This window comes from Crocodylus siamensis, chromosome 4 (genome assembly GCF_052110815.1).
Source record: "Crocodylus siamensis isolate JL-2025a chromosome 4, ASM5211081v1, whole genome shotgun sequence".
Lineage (NCBI taxonomy): Eukaryota > Metazoa > Chordata > Crocodylia > Crocodylidae > Crocodylus > Crocodylus siamensis.
In genome coordinates, this window is record NC_143398.1 from 210,334,683 (window position 1) to 210,351,913 (window position 17,231).

The 17,231-nt window shown below is 43.4% G+C and overlaps 1 protein-coding gene across 2 annotated transcripts in view; it reads left to right on the plus strand.

Moving 5' to 3' along the window:
- The window catches only part of GRB14 (growth factor receptor bound protein 14), a 137,672-nt gene that overhangs the window by 41,394 nt on the left and 79,047 nt on the right, over window positions 1-17,231 (plus strand). Inside the window, exon 1 of one of the 2 annotated variants that reach the window (XM_090045600.1) lies at window positions 15,783-15,949. The exons of the other annotated variant lie outside the window; for it this stretch is intronic. Coding sequence (XP_089901726.1) covers window positions 15,887-15,949 — 63 coding nt within the window. The 5' untranslated portion in view covers window positions 15,783-15,886. Of the gene's footprint in view, window positions 1-15,782; window positions 15,950-17,231 lie in introns of those variants that run through there. 2 annotated transcript variants of the gene reach the window in all.

Genomic DNA, 17,231 nt, shown 5'->3' on the forward strand with positions numbered 1-17,231 from the left:
GAGGGTACTGTTTTGCTAATCAGGTGATAAAGACGATTATCAGCCTTCTGGCTGGCTTGCTTACCTGTCAGTTTGCTACAGAGAGTATGAGGAAGCAGGGAGGGAGATTGAAAAGCTCTGTATCATCAACAGATGCATGCACTGCACATACACCCTTGCCTCAGAGTGCTAGCAGGGGGCTGGGAACCCTCCCAGCTCTTGAGCAGCCAGTGGGGAAAAGCCTGGGATGTGCGCAGGCAGACATCCCCAATAAGAGCATCCTGTTGGGGCTTGGCCACACCCCCCTCAGCTCAGCTCCCTGCAGAAGGGAAGGGAGGGCTGCTTTAGCACCCAGCTGGAGCCACTGCAGGCATGTGCCTGCATTTCCTCAGTCCAGAGAGAATATCTGTCTGGTTTCAAACCAGTTCAGCCTAGCCAGGTTAGACTAACCTGCACAGATTGAATCAATTCAGGCTCAGGCTTTTTGAATGTCTGTCCCTGGCCCTGATGCGTATACACTTGACAGTCCTAGTCAGATATCTGCTGTCTGCTTCAGAAGTTCTTCTGCTACCATTATTGATTGGTTTCATATAAGTCTTGAACCAGCTTTTGGAATGAGTGAACTGAGAGCTGTGAAGGAGAAATTGTGTGTGCTGCCTGAAGCATGAGGTAGGGAATTAGTGCTTCCCTTGCATCTGCATCTATGAAGAAAAAAATGGGGCCTCTCAATTAATTGATGCTGGGGTCTTGGGTTCTGTTTTATGTTTGTGTTTACCCTGTGTAAACTCCGAGCTGCCAGGGAATTAAGTTGTGTATGTGTAAGTTTAACTCCATGCCAGTACAGTTTCTAACCTGAGTAAACAGCATGTTAGTGGAACATATAACGTGGTAAGACATCAAATATATCCTTCAAGGTGGTCGTAAGTTCCACAGGTTAGACCTGAAAGTTATTTAGCTTGTGAAGTTTTGAACAGGATTCTGTTTATGGTGATATTATGATCCCTGCTAACTTGGGTGAAACTAGACCCTATTTTGGGTAACAACATAAAACTATTGATACAGCTAGACCCCCAATCCCTCCCATGTGGACTGGAGCAGTGCACCTTCTTGTAGAGAAAAGGTTGGGATGCTGAGCAGGCAAATGACATGGCCAGCCAAGCTGGGAAGGAAAGGTCCCAGCCAACCCGTGACTTTAAAAGGAACTGCAGATCATCCTGAGATGAGCACTGCTGAAGAGTGATGCCTTTGTGGTCGCCCTTCAGTAGGGCCAAAGACAGGGGGAAGAGGAGTATGGTTGGTTTTATTCTTTTTTTTTAATTGAACAGTGCATTTGCCTTGTGGGAAAGGGACTAACATAACAAATGGGCTTGGGGTTCAGCCATACCCCCCTTTGAATGAGACAGGGTATGGGTCATAGGTGGACAGTGAGGGAGTGGAGGGACTCCACTGTTTGTGATTCAGGGGTGGGAGAAGGGAGGAAATTTGTTTGGGGGGAAATGTTTTGTTGTCTTTTACAGAGGAATGTGGGTTGGGAGGTGAGAGTGGGTTGGGCAGGGGCAGACACTCCTTGGTCAGAGTTTAGGACAGGTGGCAAGTGGGATGGTGAGTTGTAAAATTATAAAATCATAGAAAATTAGGGGTGGAAAGTACCTCAGGAGGTTATCTAGTCCAACTGCCTGATCAAAGCAGGATCATCCCCAATTAGATCATCCAGCCAAGGCTTTTTCTGGATGGGTCTTAAAAGCCTCCAAGAGAGTTCACAACCTCTCTAGGTAACTTGTTCCAGGGTTTTACTATCTTCCTAATGAAAGAGTTTTTCCTAATATCTAACCTAAACTTTCCTGGCTGCAACTTGAGCCCATTGCTCCTTGTTCCATCATCTGCCACCATTGAAAACAGTCTAGCTCCATCCTCTTTGTAACCACCTTTCAGGTAGTTAAAGGCTACTATTAAATTCCCCCTCAGTCTTCTCTTCTGTGGATTAAATAAGCTCAGTTCCCTCAGCCTGTCTTCATAAGTCATGTCCCCCAGCCCCCTAACAATTTTCATTGCCCTCCTCTGGATCTCTCCAATCTGTCCACATCCTTTCTGTAGTGGAGGGCCCAGAACTAGACACAGTACTCCAGATGTGGCCTCACTAGTGCCGAATGGAGAGGAAGAATCACTTCCCTTGATCCTGCTGGCAGTGTTCCTGCTAATGCAGCCCAGTATGCCATTAGGCTTTGCAACAAGGTCACACTGTTGGCTTATATTCAGCTTATTGTCCACTGTAACCCCCAGGTCCTTTTCTCTAGAACTGCTGCTTAGCCAGTCAGTCCCCAGCCTGTAGCAGTGCATGGGATTGTTCTGTCATAAGTGCAGGACTTCGTACTTATTATCCTTATTAAACCTCATGAGATTTCCTTTGGCCCAGTACTCCAGTTTGTTGACAATCTTCCAGGATTCTGTCTGAATCCTAGCCCTACCTGTCAGCATATCTGCTGTACCCCCTAGCTTGGTGTCATATTAAAACTTGCTGAGGGCACACTGTATCCCATCCTCCAGGTCATTGATGAAAATACTGAACAAAACCAGCCCCAGGATTGACCCCTGGGCACTTCACTTGATACCAGCTGTCAATTAGACATCGAGCCATTGATTACAACTCTCTAAGCCTGATGATCCAGCCAGTTTTCTATTCACCTGCATGTTCATTCTGTCTGTTCATTCAACCCATACTTCCTCGACTTGCTTGCAAGAACGTTATGAGACCATGTCAAAAGCCTTGCTAAAGTCAAAAAATATGTAGAACTTTTGGCAGAGGTGATATTTTTTATTAGGCCAACTAAATAGCAAAAAAAGTCTTTTTGCAAATGCAAAACTCTAGAACTCTTGGTTCACAGATGATACCTTTTATTAGACCAACTAAGAAATGGCAAAAAAGTATCTTTCCTTCCAAGTTTTCAGGCACACCCACCCTTCTTCAGGCTGAGGACAATTCCAAGGTGGTAAAAATCCTCTTGGGTAGAAAATAAATTTCCTTTTGCACAGGGGAATCTTGAGGCTGGAAGTCTGTTCCCTTGAGTCTGTGAGAGTCTTTTGTGTGAGTTGCTCCTTGCTTTCAGGCTCATGCGCCCTTCCTCAGGCAAAAGAGAAAGCACAGATTGTAACATTTCTCCTAAGTAGAAATTAAAATTCATAAGGCACAGGAGGAAAAAAAGGATGTTATAGTTTCCTCTGGGTGGAAGAGTTCCTTCCTTCTATGCAAGGTAAGATAAAATAGAAGTTTAAGCAGTCTGTTTACCTCCAGGTTGTCTGATGGTAAGCTGGGTGTTGATATATTTTTTTTAACTTTTTTCTTCTTTCTTGGTAAGTTGTTTTCTGTTACACAGGAGAGAGGCAGATGGAATGAGCCTCCTGGTTGAGGTAGTTCTGCAGTGTGGAGCCTGTTTTTCAGGTATGCCAATGCAGCTCAAACAATGGACTGGCTGGAGCAGGGTTGCAATTCTCCAGGTCTCTGGGTGTTAGATTTTTGCTTTTTTGATGTAAAAATTATGCAATTTTCATTTCAGAGCAGCTAATTTTTATTTAGTTGGTCTAATAAAAGATATAACCTCTGCCAAAAGCTCTGCATATTTTTTTTGTCTGTAGACCAACATGGCTAAAACCTATATCCTTGTTAAAGTCAAGGTATATCGCATCCACTGGTTTCCCTGCATCCACAGAGCCAGCCATCTCATCGCAGAAGACAATCAGATTGGCGAGGCATGACTTGCCCTTAGTAAATCCATGCTGACTGTTCCTAATCATCATTTTCTTTTCAAAGTGCTTGGAAATGGATTCATTGAGGACCTGCTCCATGATTTTTCCAGGAACTGATGTGTGGCTGACCAGTGTGCAGTTCCCTGGTTCTTCTTTCTTCCCTTTCTTAAAGATGGGCACTATGTTTGCCCTTTTCCAGTTGTCCAGGACCTCTCCTGATTGCCATGAGTTTTGAAACATGATGGCTCTCCAGTCACATTGGCCAACTCCCTCAGCACCCTTGGGTGCATCCAGCCCAGCCCCATGGACTTGTATGCATCCAGGTTTTCTAAATAGTCTCTCCCTGTTCTTTCATTACTGTTGGCTGCTCACCTTCTCCCCAAAATGTGCTGCCAGGTGCCGTAGTCTGGGAGCTGACCTCTCCTGTGAAGACTGAGGTGAAAAAGGTATTGAGTACTTCAGCTTTCTCTGCATCCTCTGTCTCTGCCATTTAGTAAAGCTATGCACACTTTCTCTGATCCTCCACTTATTGCTGACATACTTATAGAAATCCTTCTTGTTTAATCTTCACATCCCTTGCTAGTTGCAACTCCAGTTGTGCTTTGGCCTTCCTGATTTTTATCCCTATGTGTGTGAGCAATACTCTTATACTCCTCCCTAGTTGTTATTCCAAGTTTCTACTTATAAGTTTCCTTTTTGTTTTTTAGCTTACTGAAGAATTCCCTGCTAAGCCAAGCTGGACTTTTGCCATATTTGCTAGTCTTCCTTTGCTAGTGCATCGGGACGGTTTGTTCCTGTGCTCTCAGTAAGGTTTCTTTAAAGTACAGCCAGCTCTCCTGGATTCCTCTCCCCCTCAGACTAGCCTCTCAGGGGATCCTGCCTAACTGCTTATCAGTTTCTTGAGTGAGTTGAAGTCTGTTTTTTCTGAAGTCCAGGGTCAATACTCTACTTCTTCTTTTCCTCAGGATCCTGAACTCAGTCATCTCATGGTCAATGCTGCCCAAGTTGCCATCCACTATTACATTCCCCACGAATTCTTCTCTTTTTGTGAGCAGCAGGTCAAAAAAAGCATGGTCCCTAGTTGGCCGCTCCAGCACTTGTACCAGGAAGTTATCACCAACACTCTTCAAAAACTTCCTGGATTGCATGTGTGCTGCTGTATTGCACTTCCAGCAGATGTCAGACCGATTGAAGTCCCCCATGAGAACCAGGGCCTGTGATCAGGAAACTTCAGCTAGCTATTTGAAGAAAGCCCCATTCATCACTTCTTTATCTGGTGGTCTATAGCAGACCCCCATAACTACATCACCCTTGTTGCCTTACCCTTTCACCCTAACCCAGAGACTCTCAATAGGCTTATCTCCAGCTTCATACTGGAGCTCTGAGAAATCATATGACTCTTTTATATGAAGTGCAACTCCTCCTGCTCTTCTTCTCCCCTGCTTGTCCTTCCTGATTAGTTTGTACCCATCCATGACACTGCTCCAGTCATGTGAGCTATCCCACCAAGTCTCTTTTATTCCAATCTCATCATAGTGCTGTGACTGTGCGAGGACTTCCAATTCTGTCTGCTTGTTTCCCGGGCTCTGTGCATTTGTGTACAGGCATCTGAGGTAACTAGTTGATTGCCCTGATTTCCCAGGAAGTATGAGAGCACCTCCCCTGTTGCCCCCCTTGCTTGCTTTTCCTCTAGGTCTCCTGTTTCCCCACGTACCTCAGAGCTTTTATCTCCATCCCCTGGCGAACCTAGCTTAAAGCCCTCCTCACTAGATTTGTGAGCCTGTCTATGAAGATGCTCTTCCTACTCTTTATCAAGTGGATCCCTTCTCTTCGTAAACCATCCTTGTTCATGGTCAAAGAAGCCAAAGACCTGCTGGTGAAACCACATGTGCAGCAAGGTGTTGATCCGCAGGAAGCACCTGCTGCTGCCTGGGCCCTTTCTCTTGACCAGAAGCATCGATGAGAATACAGCCTGAGCCCCAGACCCTCATCCTTGCACCCTGAGCCCTGTTGTCACCCGTGATATGCTCAGGGACTCCCCTGGCAGTATCGTTGGTGCCCATATGGATGAGCAGCATAAGGTGGTAGTCAGAGGGCTGGATGAGCCTCAGTAGTCCCTCTGTGACATCTTGGATCCGGGTAAGCAGCAGACTTCTGAGACAACAGGTCAGGTTAGCAGGTGGGATTCTTCAACCACCACCAAGCGCCACCACTTCTCTTTGGTGGCGGTTGTCTCAATCTTTACCACCTTGGTGAAGCCTGGCCTCCTTCTTCCACCATTGAAATGTGCTCCTCCCTTTCTGCTGCTAGGGCTGCATATCTGTTCTCCAGGCAAACCACTGCAGGTGGAAGTGAATATCTCTGCTTGCTGCCAAAAGTCACAAGTCTCCACCTTCCACCCTCTATGCATGTCCAGGCCCTCTCTTTTCTGTAGTGTAGTTGGCATTTCTACCTCCACAGTCCTGAAGGTCTCTTCCAGTATCAAATAGATGAACTGCTCATGGCAGAGGATGCTTCAGTGCCTTGCCATCTCCTCCTGTAGTTTCTTGCCTGTTCCCTAAGAGACACCACCAAGAGGCGCTGCTCACACCCAGGCACTCCCCGACCTGGCCATCACTGGAAGGAGCCTGAAGCCACAGTCCCCACAGTGCCAAACCTGGACCTGGGTGGAAACGTCAATAGTTAGTTGTGCTGCCTGCACAGACACCCAGGTGCAAGTAGTGGCAGTGGATCTGGCATTGTGACATTCTCCAGCCATTTCCCTGGGTCTCTTAATCTGCCTTTTCTCTCTTACTGCTCTTCTTCCAAGCAGAACTTCCCTAGTGAACTCGCCTGGAAGCTGGCCTATTTATTGCTCATTGGTCTCAAAGGATTCCCTTTTTTCCTGTTTCCTCATGCCAAGCTGAAAGGTTTGGCCCTCAAAAAGGGGGGAGGAGGGGCACGAACTGTCCTGCAAGCTGCTTACCCTGCTTGCAGTCCCTCTTTGCTGACTCTCTGGTTGCTGGCTCCCTGGTTGCCTGGGGAGTCTCCTTTTTTATACCCTGCTGGGCCTGGACTGGCTCTGCCCCCTTGTTAGGGCTTCTGTCAGGCCTAGGCAGCAGTCAGTCAGCAGATAGCAATTGTTCCCGGCTTATTGGAGTACACAGCCCCAACACACACAACCCACCTAACAAACACTCAGCAGACCAAAGGCAGAGGCAGCTTACCTTCCCTGGGCAGGATCTCATACCTGGCTTATCTCTCCCTTTCTCCTCCTACCTCCAGCAACTGCCTGCAAAATGCTTACCCTGTTTGCATCCCCTGTTCGCTGGCTCCCGGATCACTTCTCTCCCCCTGCCCAGTATATAAAGCAATACTTTCATTTTCTTATCAGTAAGCTGGCTACTACTTTATAAAAACTAAATCTTTGCTTCCATGCCTATGCAAGCTATGCTAGCATTCCAGGTTGTCTGAGTTCTCCCAATCTGCCTGTTTTTCTCTCTAAGTAAATTATATTGTTTGCTTGTTTATCATGGATTCCTCAAAGAGAGTTCTTGTTTAGGACCCCCAGTCTTATCCGGTTTCCCTTAGTACATTAGTTGGCATGGGTTGTAGAGTTATGGGGGGACCCCCGGCTCCTTCAAAGTCTTAGACCTTAGGAGGAACTAACTGCCTTCCAGTTCATCTCCTGATAGTGGAACATCAAAGGGAGAGGTGCATCAAACAGCAGAGCAGAAGGCTTCTCTTCAGTAAAGACATTCAGTGGGGGTAAAAGCTACAGAGCAAGAAAAACCTGTCCCTTCCAAAGGGGTAAGCAGCACCTCTGTCCTCAGTCTCACAGTCCTGGGCACCACAGGGTTAGCTTAGGTATTCTCTCTCTGTCCACAGAGCCCTGAGTACTCCAAAAAAGCTGAGCGCTTCTTTTCCAGCCTCTAGTCTGCACACCCTGAGCACCCGAAAGTAAGCTTTGCTGTTGTCTCTCCTCAGACTGGTGCTCTATGGCCAGCAACCTCTTCTGCAAGCTGCTGTGTCCCTTGAAATGCTTAGTTACACCCCTTAATGCTTCCTGGGTATCACTTCCAAAGCACCCAAAGCATGTTTTACCAAGCCTGAAGGGCTACTTAATTCCTTATTGATGGATGTGTTTCTGTCATATGGGCCAAAGGGCTACTTAATTCCTTGTTGATGATTATGTTTCTGTCACATGGGTCAGGTAACTCTGGCTTCTGTCACTTAGGGTAGATAGAGGAGAGAAAGAAGGGGCTGTCAGAGAAACTGAGGCACATAACATTATTACAACACAAACTCATTTAAATCAGAAATATTACAACAAGGTCAGCAATGGTAGAGATGTCATTCTTGTTGTGGATTTACTAGATTGACTGATTCATTTGATGGCTTCTTATACCTTTCCAAACCTTTCCATCTTGCAACATACATTCCTTCCTCCCAGTTCCAGGTAGAGTACTCCACAACTTTACGACACCAAGCTGTAGGGTGAGGTGGGCACGCTGGAGGGGAGGGCCAGAATCCAGCTAGATCTAGACAAATTACAGAGGTGGGTGGATGAGAATAGGATGGAATTCAACACAGACAAGTACAAGGTGCTGTATCTAGGGAGAAGGAACCTGCAACACACCTGTAGGCTGGGGAGCGCCCTTCTTGTCAACACGGTGGCAGAAAGGGATCTTGGAGTCATTGTTGACTCCAGGATGAACACGAGCCGCCAATGCGAGGAAGCGGTCGGTAAAGCTAACCTCACCATGTCATGCATCTACGGATGTTTCACAAGCAAGTCCAAGGAGGTGGTTCTTCTCCTCTATGCGGTATTGGTCACACTGCAGTTGGAGTACTGCATTCTGGGCATCTCACTTCAGGAGGGATGTGGCTAGCATTGAGAGGGTCCAGAGGAGGGCCACTCGCATGGTCTAGGGGCAGTGAGGCAGGCCCTATGAGGAGAGGCTAAAAGGCTTGAACCTATTCAACCTCCACAGGAGAAGTCTGAGAGGGGATCTGGTGGCTATTTACAAAGTCACTGGGGAGACCAGTGAGAACTGGGGGAGGCTCTGTTCCCCTGGGCACCACCTTGGGTTACTAAGAATAATGGCCACAAATTGCTAGAAGGTTCAGGCTGGACATTACTTTACAGTTAGGGCTGCCAAGCTCTGGAATGGACTCCCAAGTGAGGTGGTACTCTCTCCTACCTTGGGGGTCTTCAAAAGGAGGCTGGGCGGATATTTGGCTGGGGGTTGGACCTGATGATCTGTTTAGGTCCCTTCTGACGCTAAGCATTATGATAAAGGAAAATACATTTTAACTGCAGACTGCAGAAATATGTCTCCTAGTACACCCCGTAGACCTTGTATAAATGTATAAGAATTGTTTTTGAAATTAGCTGACAAGATAATTTCATTCACTTTTGAATTGTAAGATTGACATTTAAATAACATTTTAGAAGGGTTTTAGAAAGATGGTGACATTAGCTCTCTGTACAAAATAGTAAAGGCTTTTTCTAAAGGAAAGAAAGTAACTAGTATGCCTTGCTTGCACATATATCCCTGGTGCCATGCAATTGCCAATTTTTACCTCTCTTATTCCTTGTCTCTTTACTCAGATCGGTTCTCTAGTAACATGTAGTAAGCACGATGCAAACTGCACACTGCATATCTTGTTTCTTTGCCTAGTTAAATGGCTTGTAGTTGTGCTAGCAGAAAGCTATTAGCAATCCAATGAGAACAACCAAATGCTACATTTTGCAGACAATTTTCAGCACAGGGTTTGGAATCTCAAGGCTATCATAGCTTGTCCTTAACCTGTCTTGTCATGCTGCTTGTTATATGTAGTGTTGCCAGCATAGGCTGGAAAGGTGGATGAGGTATAATCTTCCTGTAATTAAAGAGCATGCCGTTAGAATTCTATGCTCTGTCATATTTAGTTTCTTAATAAGGCAGAAGTTAAATATGTGGAAGATGGACGTGTGGGGAAATCAACCTTGACTTAAATTTCCTAGGTGTTTAGAGTTCAAATCGTATATTGTACATGTTGTTTTACAGGTTAATATAGCCTGTTTTAATGGAGCTGTTTCTGCCTGGGAATTAATCATTAATCATTATTCCAGCCCTATCTGAAATCATGCTGCATGTTGAATTTGGGTATAAGACCTTATTCCAGTTGCTTTTACCAGGAAAAGGGCTTGGAGGGTGGGGAGGGGAAATGGAAACCAGACACTTAGAGTTGATGTTTAATTTGTTAAGATAATCTATTCTCAGAAATATGCAAAGGTTCCTGTATGTACTTTCTCAATAACCTTCATAGCTTAACCTTGATCCGTCTAGTTAAAAGACAGACATTTGAAATAACTGACCATTCTGTGGCTCTTGTAAAGAAATGAGGTGGTCTAATAAATAGACTTGTCAAACCATGTACTATATTTACTTGACTGCAAGATGAGGACTCCCTCCCCCAATCAGCATGACGGGAAAAGCCCCTCGTCTTGTATTCACATACAAGGAGACCTCATTAAATATGCTGTCCATCATTAAACTGATGCCAAAAGCAGCTTGTGCTTATAATGGTTATTATGGAAGTTGATTAAATGTAGCTAAAACTGGGAATGATTATAAAACGCATGTCCTGTATTGGGCAAACATACTGCTTACACACATGCAGGGAGACCATTCTGACTCACTGGAAATCCCAGCATATCAGAGCAGACTCAGTCAAGTCTGTTGGAGCGCATAAATTAATGTGCTCTGGCAGCCTCATGTGTCGTGTATCAGCAGCCCAGTGCATCTCCATGCTAAGAAAATGGCGATAGTGTGCTTTGAACAAAAACACTTTCAAAGTGATTTTGTTCAAAGCACATCACCGATACTTTCTCGGTGCAGAGGCACAGTCCACCTCTGCTGCATGTGACATGGGTGCTTTTAATTAGTGTGGCTCGGTAATTAAAAGTGCCCAGCACTTCATTGGCAGTATCTGTAAAAATGCCCACTGATGGGGAACTTTTTTGCTATGTGGAGCCCCTTAAAAAAAACCAGGAAGGTGTTCCCTCCTTAGGGAACTGTCACAAGTCTGGAGATACTGCAATATCAGGCTGGCACCGGCAGGGCCAGAGCCAGCCTTGACACCCTCCCCTTGGTGCCAAAAATGTTACATTTGATCCCAGCCAAAAAGGTAGAGATGCTGATGGAACCTACCATAAGGAAAGGTTAGTGCAGCTCATCTAAGATGCATGGTAGTGTACATTGCGCACAGTCCCACTTGGCGCCAACTCTTCTTCAAGTCATACTGAACCACTACATTTAAATATATTTCAACTTCCTTTTCACTCCCACAGCTGAGCTGTGCCTTTCTTTACCATTTCTAATGAATCCTGTTTCTTCATTGGCCTTAAATGTCTGGCAGATGTCACCGAACAGGGCCCCAAAGAGTTCACCCAGAACCCCTCTGTCATTCCATATCTCGTAGCGTGCCCCACATGATCAGTGTGGCCCCACCTTCCATGAGCTTTATGCAGGTATCAAATTTAGGCTCAAATAGCCTCAAATCACCATTTGTAAGGTGCATTAAGGGTGCGCACATGTAGACACATGCCTTGAATGCACCTTAAATCAGGCTAATGCACATTAAATATGTATGTGTAGACATGCCCTGGGTGCTTAGGGAGAGCAGGGTCTGACAGTAAGCAGAGGGAGTAAGGGGCTGTAGGGGGCGGAAGTTAGGGGGAGCTCAGAGAGCAAGGGGGCTACCTGACCCGCCAGATTTATTTGCCCTTTTGTAACAGTGGGAAGGGGACAAACTCAAGGCAAAGCTCCAGTAATCAGTTTCTATACCTGAAAAATTATATCAAATGTGTAAGTTTTCCATATACAGAATCTAATTATTGGGAAGTCATTTTTTATATTCAGGGTCATCTTATATTTGAGTAAATACAGTATGTAAGACTTGATTTGAATAGGTTAAGTAACAGTTCTGTTAAGAGTCTGAAAGGTGTTCTGAAAACTAATTATTTAACTGCTTAACAGTGTTATCTCTGTTCTAGAGATATAAAAATGGAGTCACAAAACTTACTAGCCCACTTTGGCAGAGCCAAGAATAGAATCAAGATCTTGTTTCACCTAGTGACTCAACTGAAGGACCAACTTTACTCCACGGAAAGATATATTTATAGTATGTGCTGCTGTCAAAATGCTTGCTTGTATTTTCTGACTTTTGTTATGCATTTCAACAGGTTTTAGATCTCTCCAAATAGGTTAATTGTTTAAAAAAAAGCCATAACAGATTTTCTCAGAATATCCATAGCATATTGTTTAACATGATATAAATTCAGGTCTCTGAAAAGTACTGACATCTTCCTGCTCAGTATAGTCAGTCATAGCTGCTACGTTGATGACAAAAATAGGAGTGAAAAGCTGCACAAGCATGTTACTAGAGAGCCAACACAGCTAAGAGTGAGTGGGCTGGATTCTATTCCTTTCTTTTGCATTGTCAACATAAAGCTGGTGTTCCAGGGCCAAGTGTTTTACATCTATAACCTGTAAAAAAACCAAGGGATCTTATTTGTGTCACTGAAAATGTAATTAAGCCTTTAGTAGTATTATTAGTGATTGTTGATGGAGATGAACAGGATTTGTCTTGACTTTTAAACTGAGGACTGATTGGAACTAGAAGCTGAGTCCGTCCCCCACAATGGTGCTTGTGGAGATTGAGAGGCCAAAATACGCCACAGTCCTTCCCTCCACCCCCCACCCCGTAACATCCTCTTCAGAACACAGGCTTCCATGTGCGTGTATATATGTTTTCAAAAAAAGATAATCATCTGAATAAAGGCTTTTCAATCCATTATAAGTTTAAAAGCGCACACACTCTTTGGGAAGTAAGAAAATACCCTAGAGATGTGGTTGGTACACCTACCTAGATTTAAAAAAAAAAAGTATAGCTAACTTCATTGAGAGAAATAATCTTTTGCTTCACCTTGCATACATGTAGGACAAGCCTTTGCATCAGACAAGGAACTTACCCAAGGGTAAGATTAAAATGGTTTGGGTTATTTTTATTCTTTCCCAAAATAGCCATTGATGAAATGTACTCGGTTTGCTATTATTGGTTTTTCTTTTTCTTTCTATCATAGTCAAGGACAAGAGCTGTCATTGGTGTTTACAAATCCTGCAGATACATGGATAAGTAACTTATTTTCATGAGTAAAGTGATTGCAGGATGATTGCAGGATCAGGCTCTGAACCCCAGGTTTGTCTCAGGATTTCCTGAAAAGTTTTAAAGCTGCATTGTGGAAGAGTGTGTGTGTGTGTGGGGGGGGCTGTTCCCATAGGAGATGAACATTCTTAATTGGAGTAAAAGGTGAAAAAAATAAACACTTAACATTATTGTGGCCAAACTATAAGCTCTATAGTACGGGAACAAGGTGTTCATGGTAGGTGTTACAGAATTCAAAATAAAATTTGAACTACAGTATAAGCTTATATCCTTACAAAATTGTAAGGAATATTTTTACCTGGCTCTCAAGGTAAGCAGAGACATTTCAAGTAAATGAGTTTGTGCCTACCTGGTCTTGTATAAATGCTCCCTTGCCTCCTTGGAGCGTGCACCCTGGGTTGGCTGCAACATTTGTTCCTGCGGTCTTGGCAAGGGCTCGCGTTCTCCCTGAGGGAAACCCCAAAACTTGCCTGCCACAAGTTGGGTCTTCCTTTCAGTGGTGGGGCTCCCTCTTGTAGCCCCTCATGGGTCGGTTGCACTTTCTAGTGGCTGTTCTTAGGGCTCCATCTCCCCTACACCCCAGCCACATGCCAGCCCTTAAGATGGCCACTTGATGGTTGATTGGCTTACCCTCCGATGTTGCCTCCTGGGCCCTCCTTGTCTGCAGGGTCCCTAGTGATGTTGCCCTGTCCAAGATCTCTTTGGGATGGTTGACTGTCCCTGTTGCTATGCTGGATCTTCCTGGCTGCATTGGAGCTAACAGTATTGCCCCAGCCACTCCTGTTCCCTGAGAGTCTCCCTTTGGCCCTAATCCTTTTCTTAGGGCCTCTTAGGGTAATCCATAAAAGAACAACTTGGCAAGGAAAGAAAAGGAGAGTGGGGTCTTAGCCTTCCCCACTCACAACTCCGACATTTCATAGACATTAGACATTAGGGCTGGAAGGGACCTCGGGAGATCATCGAGTCCATAGTCCCTTGATGCTATCCTCATCTCTTTAAGGAATGACCCTCCAATGGGTCCTCCCTTGGGTCCCTCTGTGGCAGCTGGTGCTATCCTTGCCCAGTTGCCCAGTGCAGGAAGCACTTACAGCCTGCTCCCTGCAGTGCCTCTCCAGCTGTTTCCTTGCCACCAGCTTTTATGTTTGCTGGGTGGTGTTCTCATGTGATGTCATTCACCTGTGCTACTTTTAGCTGGAGATAAAAGTGGCTCACTAACCGCATGTGTGTTCCATCCTGGCGTGGCTTGTCCATCCCTTCTCTCCCTGGAAAAGGTAAGTTCACCCTGTCTTCAGGGTTTTCCTTGCTGGGATGGGCTGTCTCCACCCTGGGTCCTGCTGTGGGAGGGGTCTCCTGTCCCCTCATTTCTGTTCCCCTGGGACAGAGTTATATACCTCATATTTAGGAGACTGGATAATTACCAAGGATTTGGTATTTCTGTAGCCTCATTGCAAAATCAGCCAAGCTTAAAACTGAACATTTATTTTGAGTCAGCAGAACTATTTTTGCTACATTTTTATGCTATTATTAAGTTTTTTATGTCTTTATTCAAAGACTGTCATTTAAAATGAACAGGATAAGAAGTTAACTGTCCCAAAATTGGACTTCTCTGTGGATTTAACATCAGTGTTTGGTAGGTGTTTTCTTCCTTCCTGTCATAATCAAGGACAACAGAAAATTCAGGAAGATGTTTACTGGTAATTCCTGTTAGTTGACAATATTTTGTTATTCTGTGACAGCTGTAGATTTCAGCAGAAACATATACTAGGTTACATTATTTGATTTTTAATTTGCAGTTTTTTGGGGGGGGGTTGTTTTTATTTTTTAGAAAAGAGGATTTGAGGCCCAGATCTGGGCCTAGTCTATCCAAACATACAAGAATGTGCTTAAATCTACTTTACTTCTGGGCGTCATCACCATGGCCAGTACAAGAATAAGCACATTGAAGTCTGGGGTCTAGTTTCACCCATATAGGTACCAGTGACCTGTTGCACATAATTTGCAGCTTAAAAAAAACTACTGTACTGAGATTGTAGAACTGCTTCTACTCAACTCAGCAGAATGTATTTCTTTATTGTGACCAGTAGTATTTTTTTCCCTTACCTTATTCTGAGCATTAATGGCTGTTTTCATCTTCCAATTATTCCAAGAAAAAATCACTATCAAGAAAGATAAGGTAGTTTTGGCACGGACTGCTGTGGAATTTGCCAAGTCAGCTCTGGACACTTCAAGGATATGTACACAGCTCATAAGGCATGTGCTAAATAATTTACTTATACTAGTTTTTTTTAAAGACTGCAATAGTTGCATCATTGTTTGAATTTTATGAACTCCTGATATGAGCTATTGTTGTAAATTTACCTTGTTATTCACACTCAAGTTATATCTGAAATCCGTTTTAAAAAAAAAAAAAAGTCTGATCTTACAGCTCTGATCACATCTACTGAATAATCCACCTTGTTTTAAGTTTGAAGACAAGCATATCTCTATTTTTCACTATTTTGAAAAAATTGCAGATGTATAAATATTTTTAGCTCACATAAAGTGCACACTCTAATGAAAAGCCAGAATTACCAGCAAAGAAGGCAGAGAATTACACTGCTGCTTTCCTGAAGATGGAGAGGAGGAGAGAGGAGACAATTCAGAGTGATTTAAACGCATGTTAATCTGGTTCTTTAAATATCTTAAACAAAAGTATCAGAATGTGTTTCCAAGGACAAAGGAAAAGTTTTCAGGCTCTTTGATTGGTTGGTTCCTGGTTAGCCCTATCCCAGAGTCACCCTTTATTGGCTTTGGGTAGGATTGGGATCATATAAACAGAATGACATTTATTGCATTCTTAGCTGTTTCTTTTCACTGACTCTAAGGTATTTGGGTCTGAGAACTGAAGCTTCAGGGAATCCTGCCAAGGACTTGCTTTATTTCATGTATGACCTGAACGCAGGTTGTTAATCTAGTTCTGTGAAGAGCAGACATGAACTTGTATGCAAGAAGGGTAACCTTGCCTACAGTTACTCCAATAGTTCTGCAAAAGAGGGTAGGGCAGTTATTAAATCTTATAATATTTGCTGTTATGCGTGTGTGTGTGTGTGTGTGTGTGTGTGTGTGTGTGTGTGTGTGTGTTGGGGGGGCGGGGGGGAGGGTTGCTGTAGTTGAAAAAAGTATGCAAGCAACGTATTAAAAACATTGAATGTAGCCATGGCAAGAACATGGTAAGTTCCTGAGGTAAATAAGAAAATGTTAATTTAATTACTGTATTCTTTAAAATTAATGAAGTGTGTTTATTTCTTCTATTGGACTCAAATGTTAGACTGTTCATCATATACAGCTTCTTCTGTGGTTATAGTACTGTACCTTACAGGACAGGAAACTGTATTTATAAAATGTTTCAGCCTGCCTAACCAAAAAGAAAGTGTCATAATTCTGTTTCTCAGTATTACAGCAAAGATTTGTGTAAGGTTTTATTTTTTGATGAGCCTGATCCTGATCAGTGCTTATTGAAGTAAACTGGAAGACTTCCACAGGTTTTGTCTCAAGATCTGTTTTTACACTTTTTGCTAACTTTTTGGCTAACGTTTGAATTTGTTGAAGACTAGTACGCATTCAGTCGTCAGGGTATTGGTGTAAAATCTTTGCATTTTATAATATTTTCCAATAGCCTTTTTAAAATGTAAAATTATTCTTTGCCAGAATTAATGTAAAGGTTTAACTTTTAAAGGTGGCCATAATACACAATTATCTAGTTTTTATTATACAGTGGAACATAGCTAGACTTACACTAGCTAATCCTACGGAGTGCGGATGAGTGGACATTTAAAAATCCAGGGTGAAGGATGGAGCAGCGATATTTTTTTTTCCTTCCCCCCCCCTTTAATAGAGGAACAGTCATTTATATAAACAAAATGTAGACAGCTTATTGGTTTGAAAACTATTGTGATTTATGAAAATCTTGATAAGTTTCCTGAAATAAGTTGAATCTTTGTTAATAGGGTCTATGTTACTCAGAGGTTTTTTAAGGCATTGTGGTGCCTATGAAAGATGAAATTACAGTTTTGAAGATCCTATTTAGACAAAAAAGGCACAGATCCCATGAGTCAAATATACCATAAAACATATACCTCTTTTTTTATTCAAGGAGCAGTTCTAAATTTCATCATAGTACATTAGGAGAATCCTAGGATTTCTAAGTTGAACCTTTTGTTAACAAGGCTGCTCATGCAGCTTTAGTGTGTCTTATGTACAGTATGATATTATGCTATTTAAATTATTGTGCATTATATGTATGGTATAATATTTATCTCTGTATAAAACTTAGATGT